General features: G+C 35.0%; 4 protein-coding genes across 5 annotated transcripts in view; all 4 read right to left on the minus strand.

Annotated features, from left to right (window-relative positions):
- Nucleotides 1–2,234, minus strand: part of oxsr1b (oxidative stress responsive kinase 1b) — a 60,770-nt gene extending 58,536 nt beyond the window's left edge. Inside the window, exon 1 of the mRNA XM_082183912.1 lies at nucleotides 1,873–2,234. Within this exon, the coding sequence (XP_082040038.1) occupies nucleotides 1,873–1,942 (70 nt within the window). The 5' untranslated portion in view covers nucleotides 1,943–2,234. The remainder of the gene's footprint in view (nucleotides 1–1,872) is intronic.
- A 1,633-nt stretch (nucleotides 2,235–3,867) lies between these two features.
- Nucleotides 3,868–8,214, minus strand: myd88 (MYD88 innate immune signal transduction adaptor). Its single transcript, XM_082183915.1, has 5 exons — nucleotides 7,644–8,214; nucleotides 6,920–7,042; nucleotides 6,650–6,830; nucleotides 6,165–6,256; nucleotides 3,868–4,943 (listed from the first exon to the last, which is right to left on the minus strand). Exons 1-5 carry the CDS (start codon nucleotides 7,945–7,947, stop codon nucleotides 4,789–4,791), a joined length of 855 nt encoding a protein of 284 aa, XP_082040041.1. The 5' UTR covers nucleotides 7,948–8,214; the 3' UTR covers nucleotides 3,868–4,788.
- A 1,421-nt stretch (nucleotides 8,215–9,635) lies between these two features.
- Nucleotides 9,636–17,569, minus strand: cry-dash (cryptochrome DASH). 2 transcript variants are annotated; one of them, XM_082183910.1, is made up of 14 exons: nucleotides 17,371–17,569; nucleotides 16,190–16,362; nucleotides 16,005–16,098; nucleotides 15,788–15,918; nucleotides 14,539–14,687; nucleotides 14,051–14,145; nucleotides 13,898–13,971; nucleotides 13,727–13,816; nucleotides 13,564–13,643; nucleotides 12,113–12,172; nucleotides 11,562–11,719; nucleotides 11,346–11,465; nucleotides 10,106–10,282; nucleotides 9,636–10,008 (listed from the first exon to the last, which is right to left on the minus strand). In XM_082183910.1, the coding sequence occupies exons 1-14, from the start codon at nucleotides 17,431–17,433 to the stop codon at nucleotides 9,904–9,906; spliced, it is 1,569 nt and encodes a 522-aa protein (XP_082040036.1). In that variant the 5' UTR covers nucleotides 17,434–17,569; the 3' UTR covers nucleotides 9,636–9,903. The 2 variants fall into 2 exon arrangements, with proteins under 2 accessions (XP_082040036.1, XP_082040037.1); XM_082183911.1 differs by having other exon boundaries at nucleotides 14,051–14,139; nucleotides 17,371–17,568.
- A 2,743-nt stretch (nucleotides 17,570–20,312) lies between these two features.
- map3k22 (mitogen-activated protein kinase kinase kinase 22) overlaps nucleotides 20,313–23,778 on the minus strand; it is a 55,073-nt gene continuing 51,607 nt past the window's right edge. Inside the window, exons 17-18 of the mRNA XM_082183905.1 lie at nucleotides 23,537–23,714; nucleotides 20,313–23,453 (exon numbers count right to left, since the gene is read on the minus strand). Of these exons, the coding sequence (XP_082040031.1) occupies nucleotides 23,225–23,453; nucleotides 23,537–23,714 (407 nt within the window). The 3' untranslated portion in view covers nucleotides 20,313–23,224. The remainder of the gene's footprint in view (nucleotides 23,454–23,536; nucleotides 23,715–23,778) is intronic.

Raw genomic sequence — 23,778 nt, forward strand, 5'->3', positions numbered from 1 at the left:
AGAAAAAGCTATTTTAATTGTTGAACACTTGGGCCATTATCAAGCATATATAAAATATACCACCTAATGTTCACAGTCACTTTCAATAAAAATAACCATTATTTCAAACACTTTTTTCTTTTAATATAAATTCTTAAACTAAATTAATTTAAAAAAATTAAAAAAAGATTATAATACAAATTTCAAAATATCTGTTTCCAGAGAAGGGCAAGCGAAAATCTATATTTTATGTGATGCAATTTGTTGTGCATATTATTAATCCATTGTTTTTGTATTATTAAAACGTGAAACTGTAATAGAGGATGAGGGCAATTTATTACCAATTTAATAGTAAAAAAGTGGTTAAAGTTTGAACTGCATCATGAGTTACTCTGGCGAGAGCTTTACAGCTTTGTAAACTAGTAAAACACGGAACATGCAAAAAGCTCCCTTTGGGGTCTAAAGCTCTGGAAAGAAGTATGTCAGGTATCAGATGACTCTTCCAGCACTCGTGTGACTGCATAGAGGAGGTAATCGCATGCTAAACCCTGCGATGTAACGAGATTAAATCAAACGGTAAAGTGCTCAGAGAATGAAGAGAGTAACACATGGAAGAAGATCATGCCTAGAAAGCAGATTTGGAGAACCTTACTGACTGGCTGTAAAAACTTGCTCGCTGGTCAGTCATGGATCATCAAAAAGAGTTACAGCTTATAACAGTGTCTTTACGGCCACACGACAAGAGGGTGGTGGAAAATATTAAGCCACATATGGTGCATTTATTACAGAACAAGTTGGAGAAACCCAGTCAAACATCTTGTTCAATGCATCCCCAGACCAAACCACCAGTTATTTATTCACTACCTGAATATAAAGGTCATACAATTGTCAACCAAAACACTATCTAGTCCATGAATAAATAAATATCACATGATATTTATTACTTTCCACTGATGTAAATGTGGAGCGATGACCCATGCATGAATGGAATGTTACAGAGGTTCGTATAGAGTCTGCGCGCGCGCACTAGTTTATGACAGCATGTGCTCGTGCTGGACGTTCTCTGTGGGGTTTTGAGACCCACAATGAAAAGACGTACGGTTCTCACCGGTCTGACATATGACTCGGTTCTAAATTAAGCAGACCATGCTAACTCTTAGAAATGTTTCGACAGTCATCTGTAAACAAACGCCGAGTAGCCTACAAGTACTAGTCAGTAAGCAGTTTTCAACCAAAGGTAAAAGTGGGCGGTACCACAATCCTGTCAACCAATAGGTGCACTACAATATACTGAGAATTGAGAATATTACAGAAGGAAATAAAAAGGGTGTCATTACTGAAGAAGCGTTACTGCACGTGTTCGGGCTTATCAGCAGAATGAGGCGTTGTCGCTTGCTGAATCATTTTGCTGTTAGGCAGATGTCTTCAAATACTGCCATGCAAACTCTGTCAGACGGCTATTCACTGAGTGCCATTAAACTTCATCATCTACACCACATGCATTTCATTAAGGTGGTGAACGGTTAAATATGTTTAGAGACAGAGAGAGAGAGAGAGAGAGATTGAACTTGGCATACGTGACAGGCTTGACAACTGAAGTGGAGGTTATGAGTTTTTTGCAGACACCTATTTAACTCATTAGCTTTTAACTAAAATTAAGACTTTTTGAGTTGAAATATGTGCTTATAACAAGTGCTAATTAGTTTAAAAATCACAAACCCTGGTTTAAATACATAATTTAAAACCCCATATTTACAGAACCACCAACCTACTGTACATTGAACAACACCAACACGCACAACTCACTTTGACGCACCGTTTTGTACCAAATAAGAGTTTTAGATACACACAAACCTATGTGTTCACCGGCTATCATATAAGGTACACACTCACCGATCACCTCCTGCAGCTCATAGTCATCCTTGTTGATGGACCAGGGTTGGGAGCTCAGGTCCTCCGACATGTCTCAGGATTGCGTACCTTTATTTAGATCCTGATGAATCCAAGCACTGGTGTTGGGTGCTTGCAGAAAACAACGTGTAAATGTTACTGTAATCCGCAAAGCAGTAGCATTCCAGCTCCTCTCCACGATTATCTTCAATAGCCTTTCTATCATTCCCAAACTTTGCCACCAGCGCCAAAAGCCCCGCCCACCACATTCCTACACACTGACGGGCTCGATAGACGGCCATCTTGGGTGTGTAATAATCACCCTCATCATCTATTATCTCCCTTAAAATACTCACCATTGTACTGTACATGTACATTCCTTCAAAATATCACAGTTACAAGCTAATATTACTGCAAAAAAAATTATGATTTTTTTTTTCAGTATTAACAATAAATGTGTAACTATCATTTATTTGGTGGAAACTAAAGTTATTATGATTAAAAAGCTAAGCAAGAAGAATAAGGAAGAATGATAAACATGAATAGTTTACACAATAATAGAACACTAGTTTTTTAGGCCTACACTATATTAAACTGAACTTAAACGTCAGTACAGTACTGCAAGAAGCATAACCTCCAAAACCTAGTTCAGCACTTTCGCTCAAGGTCAATTATTGCAATAATTGGTGAAAAACCGTCACTAGCTCTATTAAACTTTTAACTTCAAATAGTAACAAAATGCATTGTAGCCATTTTATTTATTTTTGTAGTTAATTATGCCGCCATCTCGTGGAATAAACAGGACACATACCATTCCTCAAAAAGTATTAGACGAGTTCCAGAAATAAGTAATAATTTAATCGTTTCTTTTAATTATAGCTTGATTATTTAGTGATAAGAACATTAACAGAATGCCTAACAGGATGGTAATCGCTAAATGTAGGCATTGCTGAGTGTGTCAAAGACAATCCAGATATATTTCAAATAAATGATTGGTTAATATTAATTTCTGTAAATTCATTTTAGAATGTTGGACGGAATGTTCTAAAGTGAGACAAACCAACTAATTCAACAAAACATCACAATCGAACCTGGCTAATTCTCGTCACTTCCTGGAGGATGATGTCATTAAGCAACTGACTTTAGTTAAAGAGATATTGCAAAAGACTAGAAGAACACAGGAAAATCCTATAAAATGAGGATCGATTACAACAACATTCCCAAGAATATTTGAATACATTTTATACTATAAGTGCACCCAGGGACAACATGGCAAAAAAAAAAAAAAAAAAAAAAATACACACACACACACACACACACACACACATATATATATATATATATATATATATATATATATATATATATATATATATATATATATATATATATATATATATATATATATATAGTAATAAAACGAGAGACATGTCCATGCTCTCACACCCACGCAACACATTTCAAAAAGTTCCAGTCATGAAATCTGCTAGGTGTGCTGCAGAGGTTACTCCTGTTTGTTGGTTTTTCTAATCCGCTTCCTAAGAATGTGTTTCTCGCTGCTTCGTAGAAACAGTTTCCACTGACAGGAAGAGCGGTAAATGTGGCCAGCTTGATCTATATACAGACGTACTTGACTCTGTACACACATAATGACCTAGGCTACTATATAAAATATGATTAAGCTTTTTGATACTAATGCAAATAATATGCATAGCAGCCATATATATATATACTGTATGTACAATGCTGTCATGATGTATGTCTAAACGGTGAGCACAGGAGATAAAAGGCGTGTTTTGTTTTCATATAAAAATCTATAAAAATTACCTGTATAGCTTATAAGTTGTGACACAAGCAACAACACAAACAAATACAAACCCAGTTTCATAAATTGTTAAAACAGAGAAAAAAAGAGGAAGCAAATCTTCTGAAATTAATTATATGCAGCAACAACAACACAAAAAGATTTGAAAAATAATTGAATCAATAGTCATAAAGTCTGATCTAACAGATCAAAAGCCATTATATTTTCTGTGCAGATGACACAGGAAGAGGAAGATTGAGGTATTCAAGAAGTGAAAACAAGGTCTAGCAACCGTGACTGCGTAGCTACCCAAGATAAAGACTGTGACAGTCTGTGAAATGCTGAGTAATAATGTTCATGGCAAATAGCAGAACAAACATAATATACACAAATATATTTCACATTAATATTTTATAATACAAAACACTGCCAGTGTGAAAGACTGATTAACAACAGAGCAAAAAGTGTTCATGTTCTTGTGTGCCCATAGTACTAAATACAGTGTTAAAAAAAAGGTTCTTAATGGTTCCATGAAGAACCTTGAACATCCATGGAACCTTTCCATTCCACAAAAGGTTCTTTAGATTATTAAAATGTTCTTCACACTAAGATGTTTCTTTAAAGAATTGTTGACTGAAAGTATCTTTGAGGAACCCAACATGGCTCTTCTATGGCATCGCTGTGAAAACTCCCTTTTGGAACCTTTATTTTAAAGATTTTACCAACACTGCAAGAGGCTTCAATTAAAGTTTAGTGATAGCAAACCGGGAATAAATTGAAATAACAGCTGGATGATTATGCTCATTCAGATTTCACATGCAAAAACACTTAACATGAACAAAAAACAAAAGAAAAACTTCTGCACATTACAAACAAGAACCATTTTGAGGATTTGCTTTGGAAAGCTGAGCAACCTTTTGATGAGGGCAGATGTAAATACCATAAAAAGTACCTTTCTTGAAATGTTCATAAGCTGGACTCACTAATGAATCTGAGAAACTCTCCAAGCGAGCAAAAATCACAGAAGGTATTTTCCCTTCATCCTCCATAGAGAATAGTGTGCTTTACCTAGTGATGACTGTATAGTAAACCTTTACAGGTTTCTACAGAAAAGTTTAGGGGAGTGAGAGCGCCTTTCCCAGTCGGCTCCAGAACCAAACCTGTGTGCAGGGTCTGGTGTAATCACAGATGGTCAGAAAACGGAGAATGCTGGGAAAAGGCTTCTTCATTGTTTTGTAGACAACAGGGATTAGGCGTTTAGAGCGAGCTCCTGCAGAAGAGACAAAACAAAAAGAACATTTCTATGATGCTTTTATAGCTGCATTATCCTTCAGTTTTCATGACATGAAATGCACACTTCAGCACAGATTACAATATTGATCATATATCATATAAAGAAATGAAAAAATATATAGTACAACAACTGCAGAATTAAATGGTTAAAATATAGCTGCAAGCAGCGATGACGGGCTCAATCACCACCTGTTGGCTCTAGAAAAACAAAGGTGGGCACATGCTTTATGTGGGTAAATATAGGAGGACTATTTCAAAAGCCTGTTGCAAGCGACACACTTTCTGCTGCTTGTTTCCAGGTGGTGATTTGACCGTTACTCACAATAGTCATGTTCATGTGACCAAACATTCAGCTCACTTGATGCACACAGATAATAGGAGACACTTCCTGTTTTCCTTTCTTCACCACAAATGTATATCCTAACCATGGCAAAACCAATAAGCCATATACAGTGACTATATATACTATATAGAAGCCATATAAAGCATTTTATACTATATAGAAATTAAATCTTAAAATGTAAACTGTTATCGGCTAGCTCTAATCTGCTAAATGCAACTATCAAGGTGCGGCCATTTTTTTTGTTGCTCCGCAAAATGTTGTGGGCAAAATCCAGTAATTTCAATAGAAATCAGCATGATCAGGAGTTTTGTGTGAAGGTGTAAAGTTCCCCATGCAGATTTCATTCATTTTTAAGTTGGTTACACAAATTTGCCGTGCTGATCAACAGAAAGCTGCTTGGTTTGAAACTGACTTCTGTGTGAGCTGTGCTTTATACATCACTACATTATTGAGATTTTTTTAGTTTTAAAAAAATAATATTTGCAATTTAGCATCTTCAGTGTCTCGGCCTTATGCTGTTCAAATTTTATGACAATCACATGAATCCTATTTAAAAGTTTGCTGCATGCACTGCATTCACAAAATCATTAGCTACGAGGTTAAAGTTATTTGGCTCAATGAGAACTATAAATGTACAGAGTATCATACACATATGTGCATGTATGTATGACATATGCAGCAAGTTTATGTACCCTGCAAAAATGACCATGCCTAATGGCTGACAACTCTGATTTGTGTTTCAAATTTGAGATTTTAAGCATGTTAAGTGCCTCAAAAAACCCTTTAGCCCTAAAAAGCTCACTTACTGAAGTAATTAAAACAGTAATGCTCAAATAAATATTAAAGATATTATACCTGGGCAAAGGCTGAGTGCAAACTTAGTCTGAAAGTCACAGGCATCACTGTCCAGATAGTCATCGGAAATGACCACCACCATCCTCTTACACCTATGGGGCAAAAAAATAAATATTACAAACATTACAACTGATTACAAGCATGTAAAGTAGATATTAGACAATTCATCAAGAATTTACAAATCTATGAAATAAGATTACCTGGGCATGCTCCAATATTAAAATTCCAGCCAATACTGATACGCTTTTTGAAATTATGTTATGGCTGATAAACAATAAATCACTGATATGATATTATAAACTATTTTGTTCAAACAAATTAAAAATAAACAACGAAAGTCATCACGACTGTACGATACAAAGAAGTGATATTCAGTTTTAGAAATATTACAGCTAAATATTGCACTTAAAAGTTTTGTTAAATAATTATTTGTGTGTGTGTGTGTGTGTGTGTGTGTGTGTATTCAGTGTTAACCCTAAACAGACCTTTTTTCTATGAGCTCACTGGCGATGGTCCACACACACGTGCCAGGAAGGACGTCTCGGTCAAATACACACAGCTTCAGGTTGTATTCAGTCTGTTCCAACTGTTTGATCATCTCATGGACAAACTGAAAGTCATTCTGACAATAGCAGATGAAGGCATCAAAGGTCTCCGGTGTTAGTCCTGTTGATAATGAAGACAATGATTAGTTTGGTAAACTGATAAACAACTAACTCCACAGTGCATTCAGACTGAACAAGGAAATAACTCACCTTGTGGATCATCATACAGCGTGATTCCTTCTCGCTCCTTTGTGCGGGGACCGCAGCTGTCCACCACTGGAACCTGGACGGGCTTCCTCAGTTGTCTTTCCATATACTTCCTGCAGTCATCATCTGTGCAGAAACACCAACAACATACAATTACACTTAGTTGGAGACTTTCGCTACTTGTCCAAAATAATCAATGCCATTGCATGTTTAAAATGGTAGTCATGATTAGTCAGTCTTTTCTCACTCGTGGTCTTTGAGCATATTTGTGTACAAAAGATGTCATGTAATATGTCTGTTTCCATAATAACAGAAATATAAGCTGAAAGAAGAAAGTCATATACACATAGGATGAATTGAGGGTTAGTAAATTATGGGATCAATTTTATTTTTGGGTGAACTAATAAAATTACAAATAAACATGACCTTTCTTATTAATTTTTCTCTACTTATGGGTTAATACTGTATAAGCAAGGGAATATAAAATAACAACAATACTAATATTAATCATATATTTACTAAATAAAGCACTTAAATTTAATTATTTAAAAAAATGAGTGGCAAACATTTTAATGATTAATAATAATTGTAATATTTTATAATATAATTATTGACATATTAGTAGCAACAGTAATAATAGTAAACATATGTTGTATTATATATTATTACAACAAGTTATATCACATAAAGTATATATTATAATATATAAAAAAGATGGATGACATACCTATAATCTCTTTGAGATCTAATATAACATCTTTCCTTTCCGCTTTTTCTAAAATCGACAGTAAATTTGCTACTGTGGCCTCTGGACGAGTTTCCCACTCCGTTAAAACCTTTTCAAAGGGATAGTCTCTTTTCTCTAAATTTTTGATCTCCAGGTAGGTAAAGTCCATCATTTCGGCGACAGTCCTCCAGTCTGCTGCCACTGTGTTATGAGGATTCAAATACAGTCCCAGTTTCTTTCGGAAACTGCAGTTTAAAGCTGTTACTGGAATCTCCTCATGGTTTATACTTAACTTTGATGCCATATTTACGGGCACAGTCTCACTGTTATCCTCTGAGATTGTTAATATCCTCGTTTAACTGCTAACAGTTACAGAAGAGAACGTGATTTAAAACATAAAAGCTAAATATATTAAGGTGTCATTTACTGAAGATACCGATAAACTGAAGGAAATAAAAACTTACGAATATGCTACGCAGTACAGTACAATGAACAACAACATATGTTGTGTTAAATCCAAGTGAAGATTGAGGAAATGTTCGCAAAACTAGAAAACGTCAGAGAAATGACGAAATAAGCGTTCAGCCAATGGACTGCGAAGATTACGGGAAGTCGACTGTTTCAGGATCGGCTGTTAGAATCTAGTGCGTCACACAGAGATCAGCAAAAAACTGATCTCAGGTCTGCTTGCAAGAGCTAAACACCAAATATGGACAATTTCCGAAACTTTTACGCTAGAAAGTTGTGGAGAAAAAAGGCTTCAAATGGTCTCCTTTCCAATAGCGTTCTGGTTCAAATTTCATGGTTTGGTTACAGTTTCCATACTTCCCTTCACAGATACTACACTTAGTGTCAATTTTGCGCAGAAAAATACCTTATTAAGCTGCATTAATATCTCGGACACATCCGACGCATGTGTAACTGCCTCTTCCTATATTTACACTTCCGTTCATAGCAGAACCTGCTTAAGTGACAATAAAAAGCATTTAAAAGTGGAAAATGCCAAGTATTGAATATTAGGTAAATAACTGTCTATGTTTGGAATTCTCTGTGTTCAATTTATTGTTAATTATAATATTATTATAATTTAGAAAACATTAAGAGTAAATTGAACACATAGAATTCTACTAACATACATCATTAAATTTGAATGTGGCCAAGTGTTTGGAGAGTTAAAAACACTCACTAAAAACACTTTAGTTCTAGCTATGAACGTCTTGAAAAAAGAAATGTTGGCATAACGTTAGTTCTTTTACCAAAAAAATTAAAAAAGAAGAAGCAAAGCAATTTTGTTTCCAGTGCCTCAACCAACACGCAGGAAGCAATTTTGTTGTCATGTGACAATAAACCAAACCATAACACATAGATGTCCACTTTAGAATATTACATATTTTGTGAAAGTGCACATTTTGTTCATGCAAAATGAAGTAGGCCTAAGAAAAGTCCTTGATATTCATTCCTCAAAGAAAAGTTATAATAAAAGATGCAGGAAAAGTATTGCAGTGCTTTTTACTTAGTACTCTGACTAGTTATCATAGGACACAGCTGTCTTACAGCCTTTTCCCTTGCTTTTGAAAACCAAACTGAAACAGTTGGCACTTCTCACTTCCTATTTCCGAATAAATGAAGAAAATATTCTGAATGTGCACATTATTCAAACTTTTTCTATAATTTACATCATAAATCACTGGCAAAAGGCAAAACTCTCCCCAAAATGTATTTTTAGGTATAACCTTTCAACACACTTGACTAAACCAGGACATTTGCAGGAGATTTATGAAAACAACCAAAAATACAAGTGTTTGGAGAGTTCCTATTTCCTATTTCCACTTCCTATTTCCGAATAAATGAAGAAAATATTCTGAATGTGCACATTATTCAAACTTTTTCACAGTTTGTCTATAATTTACATCCTAAATCCCTGGCACAAGGCAAAACTCCCCCCAAAATGTATTTTTAGGTATAACTTTTCAACACACTTGACAAAACCAGGACATTTGCAGAGATTTATGAAAACAACCAAAAATACAATATTGTATCCAATACAATATATACAAACACATGAAAATTAGAGCTAGTCCTTAGAATCTGAGCAGCAGTTTCTGTATCTGCATGTGAAAATAGATTCGGAAAGAGCAACACAAAACCACACCATTTTTTCCATTTCCCCTTCCTCATTCCAGTCTGTAACCTGAGCAGATACCTCACTACTCTGTGTGATGCAGCTCAAGAAAAAGCACCAATCCACTACATCTCATCCTCAGAAACCCTTTTTCTTGGAGAAGTAGAAGTCAATGCCCCTGTCTTTGTGTTGTCTTGGTGTGTAAGATGAGCCCTTCTTCCCTTTTGCTGCTGATGGACCAGACTGAAAAAGAAACCACAAATATATATTTTTTTTTTTTTTAATACAAGCTTGCATTTGTCCTTAATAGTAATTAATAATCAGCTGTTAATAATCTTACTGATTTGTTGTTGACATGGCGGCTCCACTCGGGCGCGATGACGATGGGCGAGGGGTATGTGTCGTTGAGCGAAACCTTGGCGTGTGAGAGTGCCGAGTTGCTGAGGGTCCATGGCGTGTGCACGTCCCCACCTTTAATACCTCCAAGCTCTGGAACCCACTGTCGGACATAATCCCCCTTCACAGATACAACATTTAGTGTCAATTTTGCGCAGAAAAATACCTTATTATGCTGCATTAATATCTCGGACACATCAGACGCATGTGTAACTGCCTCTTCCTATATTTACACTTACGTTCATAGCAGAACCTGCTTAAGTGACAATAAAAACCATTTAAAAGTGGAAAATACCAGGACGTGCATTTACAAATATAATATATAAAAAACAAAATAATAATAATAATAATAAGTTTAGGCCATAAAGGCAGCTGTTAATTCATTATTAATGATCATTTTAATCATTTAAACATCCATTTTATTTGCTGATATTAGATAGACTGTAATTGAGCACTTTAAAACTTAAAGTTCAAGATTTGTTTTAATGCTTTTTTTAATTTATTATTGTTTCCAGGCTTTACAAATATGATTCACATAAGTTTATGATTCAAAGCAGCTGTTGATTATTCTTTAATGATCATTTTAACATTGATTTATTTTTGCTGATATTAGATAAAAAGTACTTGAGCACTCTTAAACTTGTAATTCAAGATTTATTTGATTTTAATTTAGTTTATTTAGCCTATTTTATATTGGGTAACACTATATTTTACAGTGTCCTTGTTACACGTTACATGTAGTTACTATAGTAATAACTATACATTACGTATAATAACACTGCAACAAGGACAACTTAAAATAAAGTTTAACCTTATTTAGATTTTTTGTAGATTTAGATTTTAGATTAGATTTTAATGTAATTTAATTAAATTCAAATCATTCCGAAAGGCTGTTAATTGTTACTAATCTGTTAATTTATTAAATACAATTTATGTAGACTAAAACGATGGTTTGATATTTTTATGTTTCCTTTTTCGATTTTGGTTTTCCTTGAATTGTTTTAGAATTATTTTACTGTTTAAATTATGTTCAATTGTGACAACTTACCCCTATAGTATGCAGAACTTCGTCCAAAAATTTTTTTATTGCTTGGATGTACTAACAAAACATATGAATCAGAATGCAAGTGTTTTTTAGTTTTATGTGCTAATACCGTAAGAGACCTGTAAAAACTACTGCTTACGTTATTGTCATAGTCCAGTCCTTGTTTGATCATATTAAACTTCCTGTTTTCTCGAGGGTCATTTCCTATTCCGGCACTATAGAGCCAGTTTCCATAGTTGCTACAGACGTCATGGTCAACCTGACGACAATGAAAGATAATAGCGCATCAGACGGCAGCAAAGAGCAGGAAGTATCAACCCACTTCATCAAATATACTGTAGCAAATGTTTCTCACCAGCAGGTATTCAAACCACTCAGCGCCCAGTCTCCAGTCTAAGCCCAGATCCTTGGTCAGAAAGCTGGCCACATTTTGACGTCCTCTGTTGGACATGAATCCTGTCAGCGCAAGCTCCCTCATGTTCGCATCTACAAACGGCACCCCAGTTCTCCCCTCTGGACAACATGTGAAAAATATCTTGCTATTAATTCACAGAAAATCTATTGAAATGTGTATTCTTCAGTTGATTCAAGAAATTAAAGGGATAGTTCACCCAATAATGAAAATGTTGTCATCACTTACTCACCATCAAGTTGTTCCAAACCTGTGTGTTTCTTTCTTCTGTTGAACACAAAATAATCTAACATTCGACGGTAGCCATTGACTTCCATAGTAGGAAAACAATACTATGGAAGTCAATAGGTGCCATCAGCTGTTTGATTACCAACATTCTTCAAAATATCTTCTTTTGTGGAAAGAAAGAAACTCATACAGGTTTGGAACAACTTGAGTGTGAGTAAATGATGACAACATTCGAATACTAGCAGATTCTCTGAGGGACACGTTACCTTTCCATGCACAGAACCATGTCATATCTGTCTTCCAGGGCACATGCTTGTCTTGCAGACCTTCAGTTCATGAGGGATGAAAAATGATCATATTAATAATTTAAACATCCAATTAATTTGAATATTATATTAGAATGTAATTGAGCACTACAAAGCCTTTATTCAAGAACTGGTGGAACATTTTTCGTATTTTATTTTTATTGCTTATGATTGTTATGTGTTGTTGTTGTTTTTTGGCTTCCTTAGTTAGCTTCATGTCAGTTAAAGTTTAAAATAAATAAAAAAAGACAAAATTTGACCATTTTGAGAATTTATCATTTTGGTCGGTAAGGCTTTGTTTATTTGCAAGAAATTAAATCAGCATACTTTTTCTTCAGCAAGAATGCATTAAATTGAGCAAAAGTAACAGTAAACCATTAAAAAAATGTAAAAAAAAAAAAAAAATCTATTCATCAAAGAATCCTGGATAAAAGTTGTCACAGTTTTCACAAAAGCGTTAAGCAGCACAACTGTTTTCAACATTGATGATAATTAGAAATGTTTATTGATTGAGCAGCAAATCAGCATATTAGAATGATTTTTTTTCTTCAATTCAATTCAATTCAATTCAGTTCAATTATGCTGAAAATTCAGCTTTGCCATCATAGGAATAAATTACATTTTAAAATTTGTTAAACAAGAAAACAGCAATTTTAAAGTCCCCTCGTAGCCAGTAATTTTATCCCTTAAAACATATTTAAAGTTTTTGCTGTGAAAAAATTTCATCATGCCTTAAAATAGATTGAATGTAACTCTACACGCTTGCTTCATTTAGTATACGAGGATTCGTGAATATGCAAATTAGTCCCGCCTCCACTCACTCACACGAGCTAAGAGATCCACTAGATCAACTTTACTCAAGTTACTGTAGTAAACGCTGCATAATGGTATCGCTCTTTACGTCGGACACATAACAGTAGGGTTGGGAATCGTCAGAAATTTTCCGGTTCCGGTTCCGCCTAACGATTCCGGTTCCAATTCAATACACATTATTAAATAACTAATAAAAAAAAAAATGGTAGTAAGGAAAAATTGCACATTACCCATCTCAAACAATCCTTTTTGTGTTTATTTCTTAAACTTGTCAAATGAGTTTAACAGACTGGTAATGTCAACAAATTCAACATTATTTAGCAATTTTTGCATTCTCTAGGAGAATTTGGGACCTCTCCTGGCTTCTCCAGCACTGGAGAATACATATTAGAATATGCTTGAACACACATGTAAGATCCAGACATGTGAAACAGAATATCGATACACTCGTTAAACGACTTTCAAAAGGTGATTTACTCTATTTTGGTTGCTATAGTGTTTTTACTGTATTTTTGATCACATAAATGCAGCCTTGGTGAGCATAATAAACTTATTTCAAAAACATTAAAAAATCTTAGATAAAACAAATCCAAACTTACCATTCAAATGAAATATTCTGTCTCCATATTTTAAACCCACAAACTTGAAGTAATCTCTCCACAGAAGTTCAAATATCACCCTGGAGAAGACAAATTTAGTATCCTTGCACATAAAAACCTGAAATGAGTTAATCTTCTTTGAAAACACATTCCAGTTACTCACCAGTACGTGCTTTGATTGGCAGTTCGTTCGGCCTCATACTTCTTTATCTGGTCATAGATGTACCTGGGTGATATGCAGCCCAACGCAAGCCTGAAGTAAAGTGAAGGAGGGTCAGCATTAGTCTGTGCTTTGCTTATGCATTATGAAAACAACATCATTTCGAAGGCTCACCAAGGAGAAAACTTTGTAGAATAGTCCACTCCGATCATGCCATTCCGAGTCTCCTTATAAGACGCAACGGCATTCTGTGATAAAACAAGAACATGCAATAACCCTCTTTCATTGATGAAGTTATTTTTAGGAAAAAGGAAGAGCAGTCCTCACTGTATCCCAGAAGTAATGTTTCAGCCTATCAAGAGCTTCGGTCTCTCCACCGCGGCATGGGAAGGCCGAGCGGCAGTCCATCACTGGCTCTGAAACCACAGATAGGAAATATATCATGGCTATTCTTTGTGGTCAACATAAGATAAATTGTTTTATCCTCCAAATATCCTTCTGAGGATTATTCAGTCATCTGAGAGGAAATCAGAGCACAATTCATGTAAAATTGCAATATTAAGAAAGAGGAAATATGATTCAGCCTTTTTACCCTCCTACTGACTGTTATGTTTTTTTATCTAGAGATATTGGTGGTTTACTCTAAATGTGATTTAACCTGTTAAATGTCAGTAGCTACGTTTACATAAAATCATTCCGATAGATGAATCCGAATATAGTGTTTATATGAATGCTAAATAAAGTGATCAGGTTGATGTGTGCGTTACCAGGTTTACACATATTCCAGTACAGTTACTGTATGTAAATCAAGGTACCTGTTTGTCCCAGGCCCTCAAATATAGGTATAGGACCCTCTTCCAGTCCAAGGGGAAGAGATTTAACCTGTTCCGGGATGGAAAGGACCGGTCGTACTCTGCCCTGTCCTTCAACCACTTTTCTGAACTGGGTGTAAACATCAGGTAACCTTTCAAAGACAGTGGAAATTAACAGGAAATTAAGTCACGCGTTTAAATTGCTGACCTCACATGCACTAAAACCGGCACTATAATTAGTAATCAGGCCTTAGAAAAAGGAAGTAACAGTAACAGTGGAATTAAAATAGTTTCCAGTACTTTTCTGTAGAGTTTCCAAGGAAAGTTAACTTGTTTTACAAAGCTTAGCTAGGATGAAGTTGCTAAATGTGCTGTTTAAGTGGCTAACATGAATGGACTAAAGTAACTGGTAAAACAATCATTTTATTTTATTTTTTATTATATGTCAGCACTAAAATCTATTTTAATGACAAGAACAGATTAGTTTAAAAGACAATATACAGTATAATGTATATAAAACACAATATATATAATGTAGGCTATATATAAAACACAATATTAAATAATGCCTTGAATAAATATTCTTAAAAATTCTATTAAAAAAAAACTTAAATATAAAAATGTGTTTTTTGCATTCTCAGATAACGTTTTCTTACACACTTTTGAAATCAAGTTCCTGTTTGGAAAAATAGTTGAAAGAAAGAACAGTCTACGGAAGATCCAAAATTTATATTAAGATTTATTTTTTTAAAGCATAATATAATTATTTTAATGGCAGAATATTACGTAGGGAGGCACAGACAGTTTACATAATACTCCCCAAATTTTGTAACATTATCATTAACTGTCTAAAGCTCATGCAGGGCTTAACTAAACTTAATTTAACTTAAATTTAGAGTGTTGTTGGTAACCTAAAACTATTAAAAAAAAATTCCATAATTGAAATAAAGCTGAAATAAAACATAAATATTGGTCAAAATCTTTAAAACCTAAAACAAAAAATTACAAAAATACTTAAATATTTACTATAATAAATAAATACTTATTGAAATAAATAAGTTGAAGTATTAAAATGAATAAAACTCAGAAATGAAATAAAAATAAGTGGAAGGGATATTAAAAGAATGAAAAACTATAATAAAGCTGACAAAAGCACATAACAAAATAAAATAAAAAGGCGAATTTAAAATATAAATAAACACTATAATAGCATATAAATAATACTAATTTAACACTGCAACACTTGTCCTACCCTCCAATGTGCCCGAATGGCAGATCATCTCGGTGGTAAAGTGTAGAGCCCCAGAAAGTCTGAACTTTGACTTTGTTTTGGCAGCAGATGTCCTTTAGCTTCTTCTCCACAGTCTTTTCCTCTGACGCCACCTTCAGGCAATAGACAGAAAGACTGCAAATACTGAACTTGTACATTGACATCTTACAGCACTGTATGAGGCCACTCTGAAACACACCTCCTCATGAAACGCCACAGCTGTGACTGAACCCAGCTGCTTAATCAAATCACCAACAACATCCTCCGGCTTTCCTTGCCTGACCAACAGCGTGCTGCACAAGGGCATACAAACATATATTCATCATAAAACATCAGTATGTGGAAGACAGAATGTACATTCTGTGTGTGATGGAAAATCCCCACCTGCCCCGTTTCTTCAGTGTTGCTCTCAGGTCTTTCACACTGTCCAGGAGGAAAAGTAAACGGAACGGACCAGTCTTAGGGAAGTTGAAGTGATTGGTGCCCTGGTAATGACGCGGGTCGAAGCAGTAGAGGGGGATTATGTGCTCCGCATTCCTCTGAGCCCAGTGAAACACCTGGATGAACGGAGTAAAACCGGTTTGTCATGTTTTTTTAATAGGTCCCACAAAGCTTAACGTGTCAAAGCAAGCAGTTCATAAAATTTGAACAGTGTAGTTTATAGACCTAAAATGTGTTTACTAATTCAAAAGATAAATATATAGGTAAATATATTGGGTAGTTTGTCGGTAAGGGTCACAAGGGGCATGGTCACACACGCTAGCACTTCTATTGAGGACTAAACTTGCATATAAATATTAATAGATATAAATTGAACTGACCAAAGTGTGTAAAGGGAGAAGGTTACATTAAAAACATACATTTTAACATTAAATTATGATGTTAAATCTATACAGTATTTAATGCAATTACATCAGAAGTAACAATAATTAAATTACAGAATAATTTGTAATCCCTTTACTTTTTCAAGCGAAAAGTAAAAGTACAGTAATTAGATTACTAATACTAATATATATATATATATATGAATTCGAATTTTAAAGATCATGTGAGAAAATTAATACAAAAATAAGGCTACATTTTAATATGTAGGCTTTTTTTTTTTTTTTTTATCGAGTAATTTATTATGTATGGAATAATTGAATCATTAGAAAACTAATGCACACCCGATGTGATAATAATCCACGCACGCGAAGCGGAATATATAAATATATAGCCGGCATAATATATAAATGATGTATATTTAGTCCTCCAAAGAAGCGATAGCATGTGACCACGCCCCTTGTGACGAGCCCGACAAACTACCCAATGAGCGGCCAGATTTCGCCTCAGTTCCTATAAAGTCCATTTATTATTCTCAAGTGTTCCGTTTTGTGTTTAAAAAGTAATATTAGTAAGAGAATCGTTGTGACGTGTTAAATCTCGAGCAGGACATCATGTCATATCGAGCAGGACAAGTCTATGCACACGGATTTAGGCGCGAGCGTGGTTCGCTCGAGACAAGAGACGATTCTATGCTCCTATAGATTACATACAGATACAATACCTGTGATTGTGATATTTACCTCGTTATCATGCAGACGCAGGTCGTTTCTCAGCAGACATATGACCGTACGAGAAGCGGACATCCTGGCAATCGGTCTCTAACAGTGTAAAGAAGTCTCGAGCGGTCGTGTTTACGTTGAACATGCAGACCAGCAGCAAAGAAAGAGTGACGAGGACGTTTAGTAACATGCGCGTGAGGAGGAGGTGATGTTACCAAACATGCAGTCTGAAAGCGCACGTGCTCTCCTTACAAAAAGTATTTCAACTCTTACAACTCTTAAGCCACACTTGAATGTGAACGCGAATGTCTGCACTATTTAACAAAATATAATGTTTATAATAAATGTTTTTCATTGGCTACATATCATTTTTTTATATATATTTTCATTAGACACGGCTGTCAGACCCAGCAGAATGTCATCCACTAAAATCTTTTTTAGTTAAAAACAAATTTAACATGCATTAAAAAAAGCATTTCAAAGTGCTTTACAGGCAAGAAAGAAACAATAGATACAATAAAATAAACAATTAAAAAAACATATAAAATATATAAAAGCATTGTAAAACATTCCAGGAAAGCCAGATTATTATTATTATTATTATTATTTTTAAATTTAGATTTAAACCTATTAATATTTTCAGCACATCTTCCTCAGGTTAATCCAGAGGCGAGGAGCATAACGGCTAAAAACAGCATCACCAAATCTTGCCTTGCCTTACTTTGTGGTATAGTTAAAAAATAATCTGAGAGTCCTAGGTAGGTTCATATACTGAAAGCATTTTTGAGAGATAGTTTTTAGCAAATTCATGCGATTCCTTATAAACTAATAAAAGATTTTTAAAATCAATATGAAAACTTACAGGTTACCAGTGTAATGACTTTAATATAGGTGTAATGTGATCTCTTTTTTCGAGTCTTTATCAGTACTCGAGCAGCTGTATTTTGGATTGATTGTAGTTGATTAACTGTAGTCTTTGGTAGACCAGAAAGGAGGGCATTACAATAGTCAAGTCTGCTATTAAATGCATGCATAAATTTTTCTTTTGGTCTTATTAAAGTTCTTTAGATTATAAAATGCTGTTTTGATAATATTATGTACATGAGCTTTGAAAAGACAACTCCTAGTTTAATCCCAGTTTATGTAGTTTAGGGGTCAATTTCTCTCTCTGTGCTTTTGATCCAATAATCAAAACTTCTGTTTTATCTTGGTTGAGTTGTGAGAAATTGTGTGACATCCAGTCATTTATGTCTTGAATGCAATTTGCAAGTGAATCAATTTGCCCAATTTGAGAGCATTTGCTAATAAGTAATTGCCAAAATGGCTCGGATTTGAGAAAAGTTCCAGAATCATTTGTTTGCTGATGCCACTTTTTATATAATTTTATATCAAATGCAATGAAATTCATACATTTACATTCCAGATATGTACTTTAAATATATTTATTTAAAGCATATTAATGTTATTGACAGCTGTACCTTCATTGTGAATTTTCTTCTTTTTTTTAAGCTTCGCATGAAAAATTATATTTGCAGAATAAGCATAATGGTAACACTTTACGGTTACACTTTATTTGAAGGTGTCATTGTTACAGTGTAATTATATATTTAAGTACTGAGTAATGTTAAGCAACTACATGTACTTACTATAGGGTTAGGGTATGACTAGGGTTTGGTTTAGGGTTAGTTGCATGTAATTATGCATAATTTACTGTTATTACTATAACAAGTAACATATGTAACAAGGACACTGTAAAAAAGTGTTACCCACTTTACAATAATGTTCCATTTGTTAACATTAGTCAACATTCATTACATTAAAAAACACTTATGCTTTATTAATTATAGCTAATGCTGCAACATTTACTAATACATTATTAAAATCAAAAGTTGCATCTGTTAATATTAGGCCTATTTAATGAACCTGAGCAAACAGGAACTAACAATGAACAGTTATATTTTTATTAACTCACATTAACAAATAATAAATACTGTAACAAATGTATTGCTCATAGACCTTAGTCAGACCTTAGGTCAGTCACAGGTTTCACATTAGCCATAATGTGGCACAATTGTCAAAACTGATACCTAAGGGAAAATTAAGTGATAAACTTTGACAAGATGTTATTGTAAATGTTACAATAGTTATTTTATAATGTCTAAAAATGAATACAAAAGCAAAACCTGTGAAAAGAACTATATTAGTGAGTAGAATGACAAAATTACCATTATAACCAGTAGATGGCAGCAGAGGACCACTCATTTGCTCACATAAGAGTTATAGCCATTTTAGTGGCCCTGCCTACTTCAACGTCAGACCTTGTCTCATTGAGACGTGGTCTGGGAACCACATGTTAATTTTCTCGTATTTGAGGCTTGGTTTACGAATGCCCAGAGCCGTTTATTGGGCGCTACGAATGTCTATCAAATGCGCCTGTACGTACTGTACTGTGCTCATAGCCAATCGTTTCAATTATACCAATGACGTATGTAGAGCGACAGAAATTCGGCGAGGAATACGATGAAATAAACGCGTTCTAAACTACTTAGAAAACTATCTAAGGCTGCATCGAAAGGTAACTTCGCGTCTGCTGCCATGTTGGATCCATAGATATAAACAAACTGCTTCGATGTGTCGCATAGACGTCGTCATCGTCTTGCTGCTCCCTCCCCGTTCTGTGATTGGTTCCCTTTTTGAGGGGAAAATCTGGTCCATGGTGTCCAGGCTGCCTAGCAGCGTGAATAAAATCGCGCTGTGCGCAAGGCAGCATGGGGAAACCCAGGCTAGTCGCGAGCGTGAATCATCAATCTAAATTGTTTTGACAACTTTTTGCCATGAGGGTCTCTAGATGATGCATGTCAAGTTTCGAATGAATCGGACAAATGGCCTATGAGCAGTTCGAAAAAGTAGATTTGCGCTTGAACCCCTAATTACATAAACTAACAATATAGCACAGAAGCTGGTTGTAGACAATAAATTTATTTATTCAAATGTACAAAATCACTGATAAATGTTTCCAGGCTTTTTCATCAAGGCAACACAGAATTCACCATTCTTAGCCCCTCAAAAACCAGTGTGGTCTGGTTCACTCTCAGCTGAGATCACTGAAACCCAGACCTCTCCACAATCATAATATACTGTGACTAAGGTATTTTGAATATAATGAAACATTATGACAGCTCGTTACAGTATCTATTTACAATACAATCATCTTCAGTGTCAAAGTGTCTTTGACAGCATCACTGTGTGATACTGAAACCATCTGAAGGACATCAGAAAACACATTCCATCGTTAAATGTTTTAAAATGACTGACCTCTCAGAATAAGGACATCAGAGAAGGCACTATTTGCAACATGAATTGCTGCTGGTGAATTTCTCGAATTCAAAACAAAAACAGTATCATAGTATCAAGTGTTGAAAGTTTAACATTTACATTTGGACAAAATCAACATAATATGCCATTTAAAACAATGTACATTTTATATTTTTGTTACATTGTGTATATATTTATATAATGATGACAACAAAAAAAAAGTTTGCATGTTTGAGTCGACAACTCACAATAGTTTACAAATCAAGACTGTTTCAGCAACACCGAACAGTTCTGAAGTGTCCAAATTCATAATTCAAGTATATCACTTGCTCTTTGGTTGTTTTTGACTGAGCGAACAGTACAAGAATGCTAAATCACCAGCCGTAGTAGTCTTCTCTAAAATATTGCTTTGACACTTTAGGGTAATTTTTATAATAATACAAAAAGTTCGTTATTGTCATTCCAAACGAGAATAATAAAAAAAAAAGTATAAAAATATTCGTTGAATCTCAGCTGATTATCCTATGTGCTTCTATGCATGAGTCCAAGATTTCAATGGGAATGTATTTACAGTGATTAACTCTGGGTAAAGAGTGCTTTAACTAAAACTTTACATAATATAAAAAAGACGTGTTTATACAGTCTTCATTAGCTGAATAGACATGAAAAAAAATGTCTCTGTCTCATACTGTACCACTTTGGTGGTTGTATACGTCTTTTTCTGTGTTCTTCTCATTTGGTTAGATTCTAACCATCAAACACAGTAATCTTAACAAAAAAATTACTCCAATGAGTATTGTACAGTACATCTATATTATCTATATTTATATTTTCTCCATGAGGTCTTTTCTATGTACTTTCAATGACACTCAGGATTGGACCCAGGGATACAGAGGTACATAAGCCATAATCAAAATCAACTCTCTTTTATGACCGAATGAATTCTGCTATACAAAAGACCACGTTTAACTCTCGCCATCTTAAGATGACACTCTAATACATTTGTGCCAAATTCAGGCCCTATGTGATTTGTTCAGCAACCCCTGTAGTAACACATGAGAACGCTTGGGTTGTTTTCAAGTGCATCGGGGGATCCGATAAAGTCAACCGGCAGTAATGCATGTAAACTATGCTATTGTAATCAGTTTTTTTTTTTTCACCAGTGACACATTATATTATGCGCCGATCTGTGCCGGTATACTAAGTGTTGGCACTGCATTGTAACATCCTAGCAAAGCTGGTTCAATCCCAAGACACAGGCTCTGTCCCAAATGGCACCGGGTCAATGACAAATCAGAGCGTCCATATAAAGAAAAGGAAAATTCTTTAAAAATGTAGTTTAAAAATGTACATTTTCAGAAAAGTATTCTTGTATATTCATGCTGGTTTCATATTGTGTTTGAAAACATTCTATACCATTTTTAAGAAATTGAATGACTATAAAAATGTATTATGGTGTAACCATCAAGTGAAAAATAATATATATTCCTCGCACCTTAAATACATAATTATTTGTGATTGTGATGTTAATCAAAATTAACAATTCATATGTGTACATTCACTATTTGTGTGATTATTTACAAAAAAATCTATGTAAAGGTTTTTTGTTTTGTTTTTAGAAATATGAAAAAAAATTTAAATCAGAAATATTATTAAGGTTTTGGAGAGTCACATCACATGACATTTAAAACATTAATATTTTGGCAGCTGTACTTAATTAATTTAAATGTATTTTTGAATAAATGAATGGATCTGGACAAGAAAACCATGTTATGTCATTGACCCACTCTCAGCTCTCACTGTCGATACTTTGTCGCAAGGGATGTTGGGTAATAGTATGCAGTGAACAACTGTGATGACGCGTTTCCAGTTATCAACATTGCAAATCTAAAAGTCTTTCATATTTTCATTAAAAAGAAAAATAATAATAGACATTTGTAACAGTGTGTTATATTACCTTGGCAGTAAATTACTAAAAATGTTATGAATTAACACTGCTGTGAGGGTGTTTCTAATACAGTGGCTGAGGGACTGATGGCAATTTTGACATCATTCTCATTTCTGACCAACAAAATTAATCTCTTAATATTTTTTCCATCTTTTGGAAAGTTGTGGAAACACCATTTTGGATTTTTTTTCGTTTGCTTTTGGAGGAAATTGGAATACAAACATTATATTTGCTATCATCCCCCGTTCACCACTAAAGAAGTTTATCCAACTGTTTATCCGACGACCTCCGCTTCTGAAAACCCTGGAAATGTGAAAAGAGTCCATTCACCAAAAGGTCACAAGTGCGTCATTTAGGACAGAGCTATGCACCATTCTGATTAACAATACGGGAAATGCTATTCGTTTTTTCCGTCCATAGTTTCCCTTTTAACGTTATATTTGTCGAGCTGCATTGAGGAGATCTGAAATACACATCCCCTCTTTATGGTCAAGTTTGTTCTTAGTTGGCTGGTTGGTGGGTTTCTCCGGACCCTGGAAGGCAGAGTGGTGATTGTTCGCGTGATTGTGTGGTTTTCCCTGGGGATTCCAGAGAGATCCGAGATCTGTAGGATCAAAAGCTGCCCTGGACAAAGGGGTGACTGAGAAGCCCCTCGGCAGTGGGCCGCCATTTCTCTTCCACAAAGATCTGCCGCAGGAGGTCCCTGCATGCGTCGGACACTCCCTCAGGCAGGTTTGGCTTGGTCGGCTGGGTTGCGATCTTGAAAATGGCTGCCATTGCTTCATATTCAGCCCATGGGGGTTTCTGAGTTAGCATCTCTACGACCGTGCAGGCAACACTCCTGAGGAGAGAGACGCAAGGGACTGTTAGCAAACAATAGCTATGTTTCCAGTCATGTATTTTTATATGAATCTCAGATCTCACCAAATATCTGCTTTGCGTCCGTATCCTTCTCCATTAATGACTTCCGGGCTCATCCAGTAGGGGGTGCCGGTGACCGATTTGATCCCCGTCCCGGACATGCAGATGGTCTGAATGCGCTTGCTAGCCCCAAAATCTCCCAGCTTCACATTTCCAGAGGAGTCCCTCAGAATGTTTGCGCCTGTGAGGAAACACATGTAGATTGAATTACATGTTTGCATGACCAATGATGACAACTGCATAAA

This window comes from Leuciscus leuciscus, assembly GCF_965113295.1.
Source record: "Leuciscus leuciscus genome assembly, chromosome: 11".
NCBI classification, from domain to species: Eukaryota; Metazoa; Chordata; class Actinopteri; order Cypriniformes; family Leuciscidae; genus Leuciscus; species Leuciscus leuciscus.

Bases quoted from the DNA above. Each gene is read 5' to 3' on its own strand.
- myd88 (XM_082183915.1), bottom strand. From the start codon at position 7,947: ATGGCATCAAAGTTAAGTATAAACCATGAGGAGATTCCAGTAACAGCT. The intron at 7,043-7,643 runs GTATGTCATCCA...GTTTCTGCACAG, and splicing joins AGATCTCAAAGAGATTATAG to ATGATGACTGCAGGAAGTAT. The intron at 4,944-6,164 runs GTATAATATCTT...TCTCTTCTGCAG, and splicing joins TGCACTCAGCCTTTGCCCAG to GAGCTCGCTCTAAACGCCTA.
- cry-dash (XM_082183910.1), bottom strand. From the start codon at position 17,433: ATGTCCGCTTCTCGTACGGTCATATGTCTGCTGAGAAACGACCTGCGT. The intron at 13,972-14,050 runs GTGAGGACTGCT...GTTTTATCACAG, and splicing joins AACATTACTTCTGGGATACA to AATGCCGTTGCGTCTTATAA. The intron at 13,644-13,726 runs GTGAGTAACTGG...TGTCTTCTCCAG, and splicing joins GCCAATCAAAGCACGTACTG to GGTGATATTTGAACTTCTGT.